At 47.9% G+C, this 18,308-nt stretch overlaps 1 protein-coding gene across 1 annotated transcript; it reads right to left on the bottom strand.

Annotated features, from left to right (window-relative positions):
- Positions 1–566: 566 nt before the first annotated feature.
- On the bottom strand, positions 567–8,382 carry GPR15LG (G protein-coupled receptor 15 ligand). The gene is made up of 3 exons (XM_066243175.1): positions 8,089–8,382; positions 6,297–6,386; positions 567–900 (listed from the first exon to the last, which is right to left on the bottom strand). The coding sequence occupies exons 1-3, from the start codon at positions 8,156–8,158 to the stop codon at positions 821–823; spliced, it is 240 nt and encodes a 79-aa protein (XP_066099272.1). The 5' UTR covers positions 8,159–8,382; the 3' UTR covers positions 567–820.
- Positions 8,383–18,308: the final 9,926 nt, after the last annotated feature.

The raw sequence follows: 18,308 nt of genomic DNA, 5'->3' as shown, positions 1-18,308 counted from the left end.
GTATAGCTGCTACGTGTCATGGCGGAATGGTATAATTTTTTTTTAATTTTATTTATTCATTTTTATAAAGGAGAGAGAGAGACAGAGGAGAGAGAGACAGAGAGAGAGAAGGGGGGAGGAGCTGGAAGCATCAACTCCCGTATGTGTCTTGACCAGGCAAGCCCAGGGTTTCGAACCGGAGACCTCAGCATTTCCAGGCCGACGCTTTATCCACTGCGCCACCACAGGTCAGGCGGAATGGTATAATTTTGACTCTTAGCACTGGAGGGGCCAGGTGGAGACTAAGACCAGGTGGGGGTTGAGCTTGGTTCCCAATAATTTGATGGCTGGTGGCACAATTGGGACCCAGATGTGGAGCTTTTCTAGGGCCCCTGCTGATAGAGATTGAAGCCTTCCAACATCCCAGCTCACTGCCATGAAGGTTGAAAGGTGAATGAAGGCTGTTGGTGAGAGTGACGAAAGGGGTCTGTCTCCCCTGGACATTTTTTGCTCACCAAATTTTTATCTCTGAAACCCCCATGAGCCCAGAGTGCTAAGTTACTTGTTCAAGGACACACAAGAAGACAGTCATTCCAAGCTCTGGTTTTTATTTTATTTAGTTTTTAAATTTTGGTTCAGGCTCTCCTAAAAGGCAGCATAATAACAATTCAACATGATATGTGAGAAATACTATCTCTTTAAGAGAGGAAACTCGTGGTGTGTGGGCAGAGGTTTCCATGGGAAGATGGAATCTTTGCCATCAGCCTCACTTCCAGGGGAGAATCCTGTTGAAAACTGAAGCTTCTGGGTGCCTCTGGAGCTGAGCCTTGTTCTGGAAACACTACACCTGTGGGAGTGCCCCTGGCACCACCCAGGACAGGCGCTTCACCGTGCATGATTTGCAGTTCCTCCTGCGGTGTCCTGGGAAGGAGCAATAGGCCACAAGGCAAGGCAAGGGGCAGAGAGTGAGGCAGAGCCAGGGATGGAGAGAGGGGAAAACACAATTAAGATTCAATTCTAGACACAAAGATGTTTAAACATATCAAAGCACAATCATATTTTACACTCCTTCCTGAGGGCTCAGGGTGGGCCTTTCACGGCAAGCATGACCAGCTGAGGCTAGTTCAGTTCCTTCAGTGAAAAAATCTGGCTTACTAGTGGAAGATGGAGAGAAGGTGGCTTACCTTCTCAGTGGGCTCTGTCATGAGCAGAGTCCATTAAAGTGGAGGGGTCTGGTAAAGTGGTAAAGTGGAGGGGTCTGGGAGGCCTGTTTCTAATGGCCAAGGTGGAAGGGTCTGCTCACCTGCATTTGTGGACCCACAGACCCCTCAAGCTATCCTCTTCCAGATGGCACTCTCAGGCAATGTGTGTGTCAAAGCCCCATCTGTATTTTGACAAACCAGTCCCATTTATGGGAGGGATGATCCACAAGAAACAAAAAAGTTGCATGCATTATGTTATTCTTCATCATTTTGCTTTTAATAGCAGAAAGAATTTTGGGAAACAATCTGAATACCCTACAGTAGAAAATTTGTTAATTAGTAAAGGAACTTGATGATGGAAATATTCAATAGTGACAAAACACTGAGATTATGAAGGCTATACAGCAACATGAAGAAAAATGATGCTGCAATTTAATTTTAAAAATTAAAAAAATGAAGTACAATAAAAATAAAACTAGACAAATATTTTGCATAAGAAACAACAAAGGAAACACAAAGGAAAGGGTTATTAAGTTATGGTAATGATGTTATTCTTTTTTTCTCCTCCTGTCCCCAGATTATTACTGTATACAAGGCAGTATGATAGTTTAGAACATAGAATCTAGAGTCATATCATGTGGTAGAGCTGCTTTACCACTTACTAGCTGTGTGACCTTCAACAAGTTACTTAACCTCTCTGTACATTGGCATCCTCATCTGTAAGAACAGGCACAGTAACAGTACCTAATTCATAGGATCATTATGAGGACTAAATGAGTTAGCAGATGTAAGTGCTATGCAGTAATTGCTATATTACCACTAACTATATTAAAAATGCATTTAGTTGTCATAATTCATTCACAGTCTTGTATCTTAATCATAAATAAGTGCTAATATCGATAGTTTCCCTTCTATATTTTTTCCCTCTTTGAAAGTGCTTTTGCCTTCCCAGTGTGATAATCACAGTAATACACAGTACAAACTACTCTTTTATGCTAATGTCACATTATGAAAATTTTGCACTAGCATTTCCGATGGACCATGTTTACTGACTGCTCCTTCTCTACTTCCTGTCCACACCCTCAGACCCTACGCTCTCTTCTTCATCTCCTTCAACAAATACTGTGGTGGACTGACTGCAAATAGAATCACAGTTCTCCACCCTTCCTTTGCAATGTGACTTCACAGCTTCTCCTGTTAAGTTGTGGGGACTGTTTCTCTGCTTCTTGAAGTTGGGGTTGCCTGGTGACTTGCTTTGGCCAACAGAATGCAGTGGAGATGGATCTGGGCCAGTTGTGAGGCCTCCAGAGGCCATAGGTTTTACCACTCACAGAGGTGGGACTCTACAGCCCCATGTGAACAAGTCTGGGCCAGGCTCCTGGAAGATGAGAGACCATGTGGAAGAGACCCAGTTGCCCAGCTGAGACCATCCTCGAATGACAGACCAAGGTGTGCGACAGCCCAGCCTAGATCAGCAGAATGGCCATCCGACCCTTGGAAGAATGAGAGAGCCTAGCCTAGTTGACCTGTAGACTCATGGAAAATAATAAATGCTTACTGTTTGGAACCACAAAAGTTGGGAGGGTTTTGTTATGCTGTTATGGCTAATGGATACAATTGCAAGGAAGAAGACCACTGAGCCCCTCTGGTCCATTGGGCAGCATGGGCTGGCCATCTTTCCCAACTCTTCCCTTCCTGGATCATTGTACTGAGCCTTTGTGTTCACCCTGTTACCACCCAAAGTTGCCAAAATCTGCAAGTTGACACACTTGTGGTCCTCAATGGGTAGACTTTTTGTTTGTAGTCTTGGCCCCTTCCTGAAAGCAGGGACACTCCCATGGTGGGGAAGAATCTCTCTGTGCTCCTCTACTTCCTGTCTCCCACCGAGGGTCAAGTCAATTTGTTGGGCTTTAAAGCAGGGAGGGTGGCAGTCTGTGGGGCAGTCAGGCACCCTCTGGGGCTCTGGGGGCCTCCTCACAAGACCTCTCCAGCTTTCTCCAGGAGCTTCCTCCCTGATAACCTTGAGACACCTGGAGGGGGGGCCCTCCTCGACAGGCTCTGGGTACCTGGACAGGGGTGGGGCGGCCTACCCGACAGGCTCTAGGCACCTGGACGCGGGGGGCTTACCTGATAGGCTCTGGGCACCTGGACGGGGGTGGGGCGGCCTACGCGACAGGCTCTGGGCACCTGGACGCGGGGGGCTTACCCAACAGGCTCTGGGCACCTGGACGCAGGGTGGGTGGGTGGGGGCTACCCGACAGGCTCTGGGCACCTGGACGCAGGGTGGGTGGGTGGGGGGCTACCCGACAGGCTCTGGGCACCTGGACGCAGGGTGGGTGGGTGGGGGGCTACCCGACAGGCTCTGGGCACCTGGACGCAGGGTGGGTGGGTGGGGGGCTACCCGACAGGCTCTGGGCACCTGGACGCAGGGTGGGGGGGGGCTACCCGACAGGCTCTGGGCACCTGGACGTGGAGGGGCCTGACAGACCGTCTGGCCAGTGGGGCCTACATAGCTGTCAGTCTGACCCAGCCTAAGCCTGATGCCCAAGTGCTAACAGAATTGACAGATGGAACATTTCTTTGAAGAAAAATTGCCTCCATGACAATGCTGTTACACAGATTTCTATAAACTTTTCAAAGAGAAAAGGCTTTTTCCCCCCTGGTAATTTGGTAAATATATATAAATTCAGCCATTGGCCACTCAGCACACTGATTTTTGAAGATGGTTTTCTTGAACTGGCCCAGCATCCTATGCCTGCACTTCCTGTCACACCCATGGGCCCAGCACAGTGCTTACGTACAAGCAATGCTTAGGAAAGACACCTGAGCTTGATCCCCACCATGTATGTGTCACTGCTGGTGTCAGCCCAGGGACGTCTTCCCAGCAACCAACCCTGGGTTATTTTCTCTTTCCAAAGACTCTCGTATGTCAGTGACCTGAAGGCCGGAGGCTGGATTCCAGAACCTGGAACCCCAGCACCCCCACTGTTGGTTACACGGCGCTGAGGGAGCCCCAGTGTCAGCTCCGCCAAGGACGATGGCCAGTGGGGCCAGCAATCCTGGGCAAGAACACACAGGCTTCAGTTTTCAGTGTGGGGATCCGCTGGTCTCCTGACTCAGCCGTCCTGGCCCAGTTCACACTTCCTCCTTCCAAAACAGCAGGGCATGTTCCAGGTTACCAGGGGCCAGGCTGGTGCCAGGCTTCGTGGATGTGACCCCACAGACTCTGCTCCATAGCCCAGTGAGGTAGAGTCTTATTTTCACACCCTCTCCCAGGTGAGAAGACTGAGGCTCAGCAGAGTGAGGTGACCAGCACGGGGTGGAGCAGATATTCCAACCAAGAGGGTGCTTTCTTCCCTGGAAGTCCCCGTCCGGGGAGCATGTGCATGCCCGCAGGACGCGGTGACTGTGTGGCTGGAACCTGCCCTGGAAAGGAGGAGGTCATTCCTCATAGTGGGAAGAGGGGGATACAGCAGGTTTCTGGCTCTGCCTCAGATTCTCTCTGAGCTTCAGTTTCCCAATCTTTAGAATGCTGACAGTGCTTCCATAGGGTGGTTCCAAGGACTTAAATGAGATTGCACGATAAAGTCCCAATAAAAAGGTTCGTTTTGCTCTTCTTGTTCTAAGTTGTTTGCAAATTTCTGCAGTGGAATTTAAAATAATATATACACTAAAAGAAGTCCAAATCCAACCTGCAAGCCATGGATCTGGATTATTTTAAAGTGTTGTAACTACAGAACACTGCCCTTGAACAGAACACTGTGCGCGGGGAGCTAACCTGCCTTTTTCCTGTGGCCTGCATGTGCGCACGCGCCTGGGCGCAAGTCCTGAACGTCTCTCTTCCTTCCTGCTCTGAACAAGTTCACCCTGGGGAGTGGTCTGGGGAGGGGAGGGTTGGAGCACCCCTGTTCTCCTTCTGGGGATGGACTCTGCTCCCCTCTCCCCTAGACATTTGCCTTATTATTTCACAACATGCCTCCTCCTCTGCTAGGCTGGGGCCTCCGGCAGGAGCAGAGCTGTAGGGCAGGCAGCCATCAGCGCGCTCACCCTCCGCCCAGCCCGGGAGTGCAGGTGCCTCACACTGTCCCTCTGCGTGTGAGATCCGGTTATTTTTACCCAGTTCCCGCTGGATGTGATGGCAGGTTGTCACCTTCTCCAGAGAAGTGGCCTGAGGCAGCCATGCGGCCTCCTTTCCATTCTCTCCTTGACACCCGAGCCCCCTTGGTGCACAGGACTCTAGGTGGCTGGGAGGGGTCAGAAACTCCAGTTTTGGTCAAGGTCACACCCCCGAGGAGCATGACCACGTCCCCTGGGGGCTTTCTCAGATCCTAGTCGGGCCTATGCTGCTGCGAGTGAGGGCAGGAGCCCCGGATTTGTGTCCAGCCCTGCTGGCTCCAGGCACTGCAGCTTTCCCTAAGGACTGTGCTTGTCCCAGGTCTAGGACCCTCCTACCCAAGGCCAGCTGAAGTCCAGCACTACTGCCCTCACATCCTGGTCCAGCCAGGCATCAGTCAACCCCCTGGCCTGGAGCCCCAGTGCTGGAAGCTTGGTGCCTGCAGCCTCTTAATGGGCCTGGCCTCGTCACCACCCAGTGGCCCCCAGGCCTTGTGAGAGAGGGCAGCCCTGCTCTGCTGAACCTCACCCAGGAATGGAGCTCGGCTCTGCTGCATGCCTGTACACTGGGACTCTCCAGACTGCATGCCTTGTCTACCGTACCTCGTGCCAGTTCACAAGACCGCCCTGCCTTGGCCCCTAGCTTCCATGAGCACCTCAGACACCCCCACCCTTCATCTTCTGCACCTTCCTCTGGCCCCTCTCAGGCTACATTTCTGCACCTTCCCCTGCCTGAACCCTACCCCTCTGCCCTCTTTGCTTCCCATTTCCTAATTGCATCCTGTCCTTTCTTTTGACAGAATATACTCAATTCAAAATGATTATCTGTTGACTTTGGGGGTGGTCAGTTTGCCTCACTGGACTGGAAGCTCTGGGAGACCGAGGCCGTGTCTGCTATGGTCCCTCCAGACCAGTGCCTGATGCCGCCAGGCATGGGGGTGGGGAGGCTGACGCAGGGCCTCCTGGGAACCTCCCTTCATTTGCATAGGGTGAGGCGCTTACCTTTCCGGGTCCCCAGGACAGGATTAGGGATTTGGGGACAGCAGGGCTTGCCTTTCCAGGCCTTAGCAGGCTGCCGAGGACGCCTTTTTCCTGTAGGGGCACAGAGAGGCAGAGACCCTTTCTCAGCATGTTTGGGGGCACATGGGGTCTGGGCAGGAGTGGCTGACGTAAGCTTCAGTTGTCATGGCTCAGGGCTCAGGGCTCAGAAATATTAATTTCAGAAAACCGAGCATAGGCCAGGCTACAGGAGGGCCCAGGAAAAGGACAGATCTGGGGATTTGGTTTTCAGAAATAACAGTCAGTGTGAAGAGATACGCCATCCCCAGAATATGCCTTCTTCATGCTCTTGTCTGAGAAACAGTTCATTCAAAAGTGTCTCTGAGCCCTGGCAGAGTAGCTCAATGGGTTAGAGCATCATCCTGATACACCAAGGTTGCGGGTTCGATCCCCAGTCAGGACACATACAAAAATTAACTAATGAATGCATAAACAAGTGGAACAAATCTCTCTCAAATCAACCAATACATATATATTTTTAAAAAGCATCTCTGCCTTTTGACACACTGAATCTCCCTTTAGCAATCTAGTCTAGGTTATGAACCAGCTGAAGGTCTAAGCATATAAATTCACCATGACACATTCACTTGATGGCAAGTTATACCTAAAAAATATTAAATAGGACCACCTGGGAAAACCTACCGGAGATACTCCTAAATGGACAGGAAACTCTATATTCCCTTTCACTGAGTTGTCATTAAAGTAATGCTGCTCACCTCTAACAAGTCTGAAATAGCAGTCTGATATGCATTGCTATGGACTATGTTTATAAGGAACTCTAACCACTGTTTTCCATATTATATAAGCAGCAATATTCATTGCAGAAACTTTAGAAAATGAACACTTCCTATAATATTTTGTTCTGAGATAACTGCTGTTGACATTCTGGTGTAAATGCTTCCAGAAGAACTCCAATCATAAGTTATTTCTGGTGATTATACAATAAAACGGTGATAAATAAGAAAGATATGACATCGAATGCGCAGAGATTTATCAATTACAAAAAACGCTTTCATGCAATACTGGAAAATGTCGGCCATGGCTGTTCTTACGTCGTGAAATGATGGGTGTTTATACCCCTTTATTTTCTTATCCCCCAACTCCAGTAAATGTTAAAATAACCATAACTGTTAAAACAAGAACAAAAGCAGGCAGTTTCTAGAGGGTTGGGCAAGAGAAATACTCAGCTATATGATCAAAAAGGGAAGGAGAGATAAATAAATATTTGTATCCACAGAGGCTCGTGGATTATCTCCCCCACTTCTAAACACACACAGACATGCCCCACATCCAACCTACCACAGGTGTCTATTGTGCATGAGTTTTGGGGTTTTCAGATGCAGAGAGCTTACTGATGAATTAATTCATTCATGCAACACAAATTTACTGTGCTCCAAGGATCATACAACACAACAAAGTGGCTCTAGAATTTCTAGCTAAGGAAGACTTGGTGCATAAAGCCATCCAGCTGGGAGGCTATGTGTTTCATGGCAAGCACACTGCTCTTACATAGCTTGTCTGTGCGTCTGGGGGAGCTGGAGCTTTGGATGGAGATTGTGGGTCTAAAGCTCCCAAACCACCCTGGTGCTACCACTGGGGCTAGAGGTGGAAATCGGTTCAGGAGTAAGATCCCAGGACTGCCTGCCGGGGGCCAGCCCTCCAACATTTCCTGACTCCAACCTTCCCAGACACTGAAATTCTCGCTCGGGGCCAAGCACTCCAGGGATAGAGGTACCTTCTGTGGAGAAGATGGCGAAGCAGAGAAGCAGGATGCAGAGCAGGCTGGAGAGGACGAGAAACCTCATGGTAGGGGTTCAAATCACACGTCCTGGGGAGGCAGCTGTGCCACAAAAGCCCTTCACTGAAGACATCCAGACCTTTATATAGTGACGGACAGGGGAGAAGTGTTTCCAGATAGGCAGGGCAGTAGCAACCTTGGAATTCTCATATAGGGTAGTGTCAGCCCCTCCCAAGAAGAAAAAACCAGCTTTTCGAGAAGTTGAGATCATTTAGTGAACTGTAAATAGAGCTGTAAAGGCCCCAGCCCAGCAAACAACCCAGCAACCAGTGCCGGCCTCAGTGGTTAGAGCAGGAAATGCTTGCCAGGGAAGAACCACTTCCCAGGGTTGAATGTTAACTTTTAGTGTCAGTAATAATTCCATCAAGTACAGATCTTCCTGCTCATTCCTTAGATGTGGCAGGAGGAGGGCCATAAAACCCTTTGTAAAGCCTCTGAGAAGGATCTTGAGCAACGAGTGAAATACATACAGGGAGCCAAGGGCCAGGAATCAGATGACCGGGGTTTGAGTCCTTGCTCGGCCACATAGCAGTATGACCTCGAACTTCCCATTGAATGTCTCTGAGTCGGCTTCCCATCTGTGAAATGGGTAGAGTGCTGCCTCTCTCAGAAGTCTGAGTGAGAAGCTATCTGCAACAAAGCAGCCTCTCACATGGCTGCAGCTGGACTTGGTGGATATTTAAGATAAAGTGAAAGGGATTCAGGTAGAGGGTAAGCCCTAGCAAAGGCAGGGAGGAAGAGAACATCCTCCAAGGGCAAGCATGGGGCAGAGTCTGGTGATGGATGCAGGAGGCTCAGTTGTCACCTATTCACTGGACACTGACCATGGACTAGGCTGCGTGTTTGGCTCCAGAGACACCGAAGACACTGTGCCTGGCCTCAGGGGGCTTTTGTTAGTGGAGGCAGCCATGCAGATATACATAATTGGCATTTTCCCTTGTGATATCATGTCCTTCTCTCCTTTGTCCTGGTAAGTGTCCTTCTAACCAAAAAATAGGCTCTGTCCCAAGCCTCCAAGGGCATGTGGGAAGACAGCCATAGCTGCTTCAATTCTCCAGGCTCTCCATGGTTCCTGGCAGCCAGTTCAGAAATCCCCTGCTGCCCAAGACCGGCCAGTGGTGCCTTCACTGGGCCTCTTCTGCTGCTGGATGTTAGAGAAACAATTTAGACATTCTTAGGCAGCTCGGTGTACACACGGGGGGCCAGGGGTATTGGCCTGTATGCTTTTGTGCATTTGTAAAACTTTTAAAACCAATTTGCATGGAGAAACTGGTTGGAGCTGCTGGGCTTAAGGAGCGAACTTCACGCTGTTAGTCATCCACCCAGACCCAGCCTGTGTCCCTTTCCAAGCTGTGTTCTCAATCTCAGCTGTGCGAGTGGGCAAGGTCACAGCAGAGGGTGTGGTCAGGGGGATGCAGGGGGTGGGGATAGTCTCACAGGGGCAACGCCAGAGTTGGTGCCCAGGAGAGACTTGGGGGTGCCACTGTTGAAGACTTCAGGAAGAGGGTACATCTGTCTGTCAGTAGGCAATTCTTAAATTGCAGGTCATAGGCCCATACGTTCAGCTAAGTTTCCTAATGGTGCTTCTGAGGGTTAGAATTTTACCTGTGGCTCATGTCAAGAACTATTACTTCTATTTTGCTCATTTTTACCTGGGTAGTAGTTTGGCATGCCACCAGAGTTCTCAGGGGAGAGCATACCTTTGGCTGCCGCTCACCTATTACTTGTTTTAACAGGTACTCTTTGCATTGGCATAGTCCTTTTTGCTTTGGGGAAATCATCATCAGAGGGGGCAGGAATTAGGTCAAATCTTAAAGTTGAAATCTAATTGCTTTGCGATGGTATAGAAATTAGGAGAGGGTCTCTGGCGAATGAAGAGAAATAGTCCTGCATCCACTGTTAGACTAAGCGAGGACCTGGGTCATTTTGCAGGACCCCTCTCAGCCACTCAGCCATGGAGTCAGAAATAGATGTCAGGTTTTACCATAGCTTTTCCATCTCCACAGAACAGAGCCATGAGGGCACTGAACAGCTAAGGGCAGGAAGACCTGGCTATCTCAGCGCCTCTCTTCCTTACATAATCACATGGACCATTCACAGATACGCAGATGTTCCTGGGACCATATGTTTGACGGGAAGGATAGATTCTGGTGTCAGAACTCCACCTGCTTTTTAAATGCTTATAAAAAATTATTGAAGCAATTTCTGCCCGTATTAATTTAATAGTACTAAGTATAAAGCGCAAGTTCTCCCCAAAACCCTACTCCCCAAAGACTTTTCCGTTCAGATTTTCACTTTTTTTTTTTTTTTTGTATTTTTGTATTTTCCGAAGTTAGAAGTGGGGAGGCAGTCAGACAGACTTGTGCATGCGCGCGACCGGGATCCACCCGGCATGCCCACCAGGGGGTGATGCTCTGCTCATCTGGGACATTGTTCCATTGCAGCCAGAGCCATTATAGCGCCTAAGGCGGAGGCCAGGGAGCCGTCCTTAGTGCCGGGGCCAACTTTGCTCCAATAGAGCCTTGGCTGCGGGAGGGGAAGTGAGAGACAGAGAGAAAGAAGAGGGGGGGAGGGGTGGAGAAGCAGATGGGCACTTCTCCTGTGTGCCCTGGCCAGGAATTGAACTCAGGACTTCCACACGCCAGGCTGATGCTCTCTACCAGTGAGACAGCCGGCCAGGGCCTCACCTGCTTAAAAAAAATATATATATTTTTAAACATTTCAAAGAGAGATAGTTGTCAACATCTTACTTTAAGAAAGGAAGAAACACCTCTGGCTCTTCAAAATATTAGAAATCTCATGTTGAGCTGAGAGAGGTGAAAATGAGCAGCTTTTCTTTTTTTATTTTAGAGGAGAGAGAGAGAGAGAGAGAGAGAGAAAGGGGGGAGGAGCAGGAAGCATCAACTCCCATATGTGCCTTGACCAGGCAAGCCCAGGGTTTTGAACCAGCGACCTCAGTATTCCAGGTCCATGCTTTATCCACTACGCCACCACAGGTCAGGCTCTTTTTTTTTTTTTTTTAAAGACATGAACACCCGGCCCTGGCCGGTTGGCTCAGCGGTAGAGCGTCGGCCTGGCGTGCGGGGGACCCGGGTTCGATTCCTGGCCAGGGCACATAAGGAGAAGTGCCCATTTGCTTCTCCACCCCCACCCCCCACCTTCCTCTCTGTCTCTCTCTTCCCCTCCCGCAGCCAAGGCTCCATTGGAGCAAAGATGGCCCGGGTGCTGGGGATGGCTCCTTGGCCTCTGCCCCAGGCGCTAGAGTGGCTCTGGTCGCGGCAGAGCGACCCCCCAGAGGGGCAAAGCACCACCCCCTGGTGGGCAGAGCATCGCCCCTGGTGGGCGTGCCGGGTGGATCCCGGTCGGGCGCATGCGGGAGTCTGTCTGACTGTCTCTCCCCGTTTCCAGCTTCAGAAAAATACAAAAAAAAAAAAAAAAAAAAGACATGAACACCCATTAGTTTTAAGCCTAATCAGTTTGGGTACAAAAATAAGATGGTTTTGACTTTTGGCAGTCCTCCCACCTAGCACACAATGGAAGAAAAAATTTTCAAGTCAAATTTGTGACTTCTAAGGTCAATTAGGAGAATGCCTAAAGCATCCCCACACTTTAAAATCAGAGTATTTTTGGGCTGCATCCCTCTCTTGACTCTTGGCCACCACACTCTTCTTCTGAGAGTATTTTACGGATCTGTTAATTGATCAGAAATGACTCTGCCTCCTTTATTTGCTTAGCAAACTGCAGGTCAATGTATAGGAGGAGGAGTCAGACCCTGCTGATCACTCCAGAGATTCTTCCAATTCTTTTCTCATTGGACTCTTCTCCAACCTCAGAGACACAGGCACTTAATCTTCATCTTGTAACAAGGGAGAGTGAACTTTCTTCACCTCACAAAACCTGTTGTGGCAACTGTTCCTTAGAACCAAGTCTGCCTGGCTCCAAAGCTGAGGTTGTTTCCTGACACTGGTTCCATGGGAGCTCATGAGATTGAAAATAACCTACAACGTTGATGTTTAGTTTACTTGCTACCACCAAATTGTACAAAGAACAGATAGCTTTCTTTATTTTTTACAACTAAACTGAACTTCCTCATAAGTGTCTAACCTGCCTCTGGATGTCCTGCTGCTGGGGTCAAGGTTGGTAAATCCCAGGTCGGTTCCCTCCACGCATGCCCTTGCTGGCCCCCTTGCTCTCACTGGGGCTGTGCACCCTCCCACTGTACTCATGTCTCTCTACCTCTGGTGGGGGCGGTCCATACACAGTCCTGACTGTGGGCCACTGGCCTCACCATGGTGACTGCCAGAGCTGTGGGCTCCTTCTGGGGCTCATGCTAGAATATCACCTTCTCTTCCATGACACAAAGGCACCCGGGGGAGACAAAAAGGTGCTATCTTTTCTAGCCTGTGCCAGGTTGGTACTGGAGCATCTGTAAAGCCACCACCGAGTCCCTTGGCTTTCGGCTTTCTCTGTGGGGCTTCTGGCCTTTCACCTGCACACCTTCGCACCCACCCCCTCACTTTAGCCTAGAGTAGGGGGCTCAGGACCCTGGTCTTCGGTTTGTCTCCCTATCTCCCATACAGTTCTAAAAATCACATGTTCTAGAGCCACATGACCCAGGCTCTAACCAGAGCTCTGCCATGTTTTAGCTGTGTGACCTGGGGAAGTTGCTCAGCTTCTCTGTTTCTTATTAAAACAGTAGCTGAAGTTGGAGAGGAACAGATCCTTTGATGAGTGTCATGCTAAAGCGTTCTGCTAGCTGAAGATCATTTGTTATATTAGGGGCCATTTGTTGGAAGGTGGGTGCATAGCTTTCCATCTTTTCAACAGCAACCTTTCTCCAAAAAATAGCTATTTCCCACAGGTGTTCAAGGATGTATGGTGTTTTGATGTGGAACAATATATGTTCTTGCCACAATTCAGGGCAGAAACAAAACAAAACCACACTAAAATTCAGGTCTGAATGACCGACACAAGACCTATTCACAAACCCGGGGTTTGAAGAAGGGTGGGAAGACCAGTAGAGCAGGTAGGAGTGACTTGGCAGTGCCGAAGGAAAGCCAGGTGTCCGGCTTTTGCCAGCTGTTAGAGCTGGAGGACCATAGGGAGGACTGGATGAATCCTATTTGTCAGCGTCTGTGCTATGCCTTGCAGGTGTGACAGCAGGCTTCCCAGAAAAGAGGTATCACCTTTCCTTCTCCTCACCCTCACACCTAGTGCCACCAGGGCAGGGTGGATGCGAGGTGCAGTCAGCGCCTGCAGTCCTGGGGGAAACTCCAACACTGGCGTCAGAGCAGGAACAGATCTGGGCTACAAGGACACTGAAGGCTCTGGGTCCAGTTCCACTCAGAGGAGACATGCCAAAGGCCACAGGGTGGGGAGGGGTTCTGCTTTCCTGTGTGCTTCTACTTAGCTCCTATAATCTGATGTGAGTTTCAATGTACTTTCTTTCCACATGTACTATCCTTTGTAAAAAATTAGACTGCTATAAAATATTGAAAATGATAGCAAATGCCTAATTTTCCTACCAAATGTCCATTTTTTTCCTGCTACTCAGAATCAACGACAGTGAAGATCTTATCATAATCTCTCGAACTTCTTTTTAAATGACTCTTCTACTTAAATGAGGCAGGTAATCGTATGTTCATCTTTTCTGAGGTACCCAGCATGGGGAAGGTGACATCATTTGGGAACACAGTCACAATCTTTGCTTGCAGGTAGAGAAAGCTGCACCTTCTCCAAAGTAGGTCAGGATACTTCTCATGATGCTGCGCACAGGGGTGTCGTGGACATTCCCCTTTCCACCAACGTGAAAGCCCCCAGCCACCTCTTGTGCAGTGTGTAAGTAGGACACCTGTGCTTCTGCAGGTACTTGGCCAAACTGTCCCTTCTCTAAACTTCTGTAGTAATCAGTCTGGACCATGCTTTTAGTTTCTAGAGAACTACTTCAAAATTCCCTTGGGTCGTTTGTTGCTGACATTTTAATTGCATGGTACCTAATACATACGTTGACTTCTCTCCTAAAGACTCACTGGTAGTGATCAACAACCTTGTGTCTGGGTCCTGAATTCCCCACCTCCAGCACCAGCTCTGCCTCCAGCACGCCCTGCTCCAAGCTCAGGAGCACCTGAGCCCTCTGCCATTATTAGATGTCTCCTGGCTACCACCCGCTGCCCTTGTCCACCAGACACCATCTTCCTGATGGGCCTGTTTCCAGCCATGGCAGGAACAAGAGCTCATTCTGGTTTCTCCCCATGCTGTTGCTAAGTGTTCATTCTTTCAAGTAGTACCAAACTGCACAAACCTAGTAAATCCCTAACTTCCCATGAAGTTAGACCATGCCAAACCACTCCAACCCTATGGAGAACATATCTGGGTGGGGCTGTGTACTTTCTTGTGGAAGATCCTCTTTGAATCATCAGTAAGTCTAGTTGCTCCTGGCAATTACCCAAAGATTATCCTTCAGATACCTGTGGCTCGCGGGACAATGAACTACTGGCGAATTATAGAAAACAAATCACTGGAAAACACCCTATTTCTTCATTTTGAAAATGCTACTGATTCTAAGATATGCAAATTTTTGGGGGGATTATGAAATTGAACAAACATTTCAGAAAGTGTGAAAAATACTATATCTTAGCATTGAGGTAACATGACTGACTAAGAGTAAATGAAGCTAAGACATTTTGTTATGGTGAACCTAACTTCACCAAGCTGGGGCTCTGTAAAGCCACCCTGGGGCACAGTGAGCAGATGTGTTCCAGGCGCTGGAGAGGCTAGTTTCTGGAAGAAGGATGGCCAGCGGACACCATTTGTACAGGTGATCTCACACAGCTTTAACAAAGTGCTCTGTGGAATTTGCTTTAAATGTTTAAAAATTGTTTTCAGACTGTGTGCCCAGTTGTGAGAACAAATATCAATTTGTTCCTGTCAGAAAATACCAAATCTTGGGTATCATTTAGTTTCCGGAACTTGAACACAGACACATTCTGTCCAGATGAACAATTTTAAGGGAAACATGCCTCTCACTGAAAGAGCACAGAACACAGCCAAGTGCTTGGTGCTCGAAGCAGAGAACACAAACATGTTGTGAGCAGGCGATCAGGGTACACGTCTCATTTCTTGCCATCTTGCTACATGTCCCTCCTTTTCATGCTTCTGCTGTGTGAAATGCCCTCCCTTTATGGCTGTAACTATTATATTTAAATGAAGATTTCCACCTGGGACATGTTGGGAACTTACTACATACTTAGTTCACATCTCTTACTGATTCATCACAATTAACTATGGCTGTTTACACGGAGACACTTTTTTTTTTTTTACAGAGAGAGTCAGAGGGACATATAGGGACAGACAGGAAGGGAGAAAGATGAGAAGCATCAACTTTGTTGCAACACCTTAGTTGTTCACTGACTGCTTTCTCACATGTGCCTCGACCAGGGGGCTACAGCAGAGCAAGTGACCCCTTGCTCAGGCCAGCAACCTTGTCTCTAGTGACCATGGGGTCACATCTATGATCCCATGTTCAAGCCAATGACCCCATGCTCAAGCTGGCCACCTTGGAGTTTTGAACCTGGATCCTCTGCATCCCAGTCTGACACTCTTATCCACTGCACCACCACGTGGTCAGGCTGGAGATACTACTCTTTAGAGGGCAGTTTCTTCCTCAGTCTCCCCTGGTCCAGTTACCATGGCACCCACTTGCTACACTCATGTTTTCTGATTGCCTGTTAGATACCATTCTAGGCAAACCAAAAGGGCCTTTATTTTTTGCATGATATTATTTTTTAACAACACATCTTGTTATCCTCGAACACTTCAGATGAAGTTTTAGAAAATGAGAGATGGAGGCTCTGGCCGGTTGGCTCAGTGGTAGAGCGTTGGCCTGGCGTGCAGAAGTCCCGGGTTCGATTTCCGGACAGGGCACATAGGAGAAGCGCCCATCTGCTTCTCCACCCCTCCCCCTCTCCTTCCTCTCTCTCTCTCTTCCCCTCCTGCAGCCGAGGCTCCATGGGAGCAAAGATGACCCGGGCGCTGGGGATGGCTCGTTGGCCTCTGCCCCAGGCGCTAGAGTGGCTCTGGTCGCAGCAGAGCGACGCCCCAGAGGGGCAGAGCATCGCCCCCTGGTGGGCGTGCCAGGTGGATCCTGGTCGGGCGCATGCAGGAGTCTGTCTGACTGTCTCTCCCCATTTCCAGCTTCAGAAAAAATACAAAAAGAAAAAAAAAAAAAAAAAAAAGAAAATGAGAGATGGATATTTTTTTCCTTCAGGTTTTCACTCCACCCTATGAGTGATGTGAGGAAATACATTTCAGTGGTGTGAAAGGAGCCAAGGCACTAACTATTTTTCTATTTTCACTTTAAGTCTAGCATATTTAAAGTATTCACATTTTATATAACTCACTTGTTAAAAATGTTTATTTTCTTGATTTAGAGAGAGGAAGGGGGGAAGGGAAGGGAAGGAAAAGGAGAAAGAAACTTCGATTTGTTCCTGTATGTACCCTGACTGAGGATGGAACCAGTAACCTCTGTGCTTCTGGATGATGCTCTGAGCTATCTGGCCAGGGCTATATTGACTCACTTTTTATATTGTAAAGTCTTTACTATCGTAGCAAAGTCACAAAAAAGTTAAAATACTGAGTCATGAAATTAAAAAAAAGAACACCCTTGATTTTCTAGACAAGCTTCTGTGCCTGATAACAACTGTTGAAATGGTATTCTGTTTTCCGTGTGAGACCATCAAACATATACAAACTTTTGGGTTCCAAAATAGGACTGAAGACAAAAGGACCTTTGAAGTTTTACTTTAAGATCACATTGACACTGTACAGGAACTAAAGTAGGGAAAAAATAGAAATCAGACACTTAGATTTTTCTTTGGGGGTTTGGAAAACCCCCCAAAGAAACCAGCAATAGCAGCTAAAACTTAGTGCAGCGGTTCTCAACCTGTGGGTCGCGACCCACAGGTTGAGAACTGCTGACTTAGTGCTTACCAAGTGCCAACACACTTCACCTTTGGGTAGGTTCTGCTGTCACTTATGGAGGAGGAGATGGGCAGAGAAGTTAAGTAATGCTGAGGTCACATAATAAATAAGTGGAAGAGTTATGGTTCAATAAAGGTAGTCTAGCTTTAAGTATCGTGGTCATAACCACACTATTATATTGGTAAGAGAGTAAACTGCTTTCTTGAACAAGTCCTCTATTCAAATGGTATGCAAATGGTTCAGCTGGAAAAATTACAAACCAATCACCATCCGGCTAAAACCTTTACTGTTTCAAAAATAAGCATCTTATGTAACTTCAGGTGGTTAGAATAATTACTTCTGGATTACTGTAATAAATGATTGCCAAAATCACCAATCTTCTTAATAATCATACACATTTCATTCATTAAAAACTTACAAAAATAACTTATCAAAAAACTTACAAATGTCACAAGAGAGTCAACTAACGGTCTACGCAGGAGAGAAGGAAAATTCTGCTGGGGACACTCCAGTGAAGCATTCTGACCATTATACTTTTGATTGATACAGTCCCTGAAAGAGTAGCTTTGCTTTCCTTTCAGTGCCTTGTCAGAGAAGAAATGCAAGAAACCAAGCCTCAGGCGAAAACCGCCTTCGTATCTCAAGTGTAAGCCAGTCCATTCTAATAAAAGCTTCAAAACTTGAAGGGATGACGAAAGCAAGCATGTATTCTACTAAACATTCAAATGAATTTGCAACAAGTTCAGCAATTATGAACATATTGTTTGTAAATTTTAAATATGTTATCCTGAGAGGTATTTTAAGGACATTATGTTCTAGAATATTCAAAAGTAAAACTTGCACAAAGATATTACAGAGCAGGGATTCACCTATGATTGAAATTCTGGTGTCCCGCCTGACCAGGCGGTGGCGCAGTGGATAGAGCGTCGGACTAGGATGCAGAGGACCCAGGTTTGAGACCCCGAGGTCGCCAGCTTGAGCACGGGCTCATCTAGTTTGAGCAAAGCTCACCAGCTTGAACCCAAGGTCGCTGCTCAAGCAAGGGGTTACTCGGTCTGCTGAAGGTCTGTGGTCAAGGCACATATGAGAAAGCAATCAATGAACAACTAAGGTGTCCCAACGAAAAACTGATTGATGCTTCTCATCTCTCTCCGTTTCTGTCTGTCCCTATCTATCCC

This window comes from Saccopteryx bilineata, chromosome 9, assembly GCF_036850765.1.
Source record: "Saccopteryx bilineata isolate mSacBil1 chromosome 9, mSacBil1_pri_phased_curated, whole genome shotgun sequence".
NCBI lineage: Eukaryota > Metazoa > Chordata > Mammalia > Chiroptera > Emballonuridae > Saccopteryx > Saccopteryx bilineata.
The sequence above is the reverse complement of the archived record's forward strand: the minus strand, read 5'-3'. Positions and strand labels throughout refer to the sequence as shown.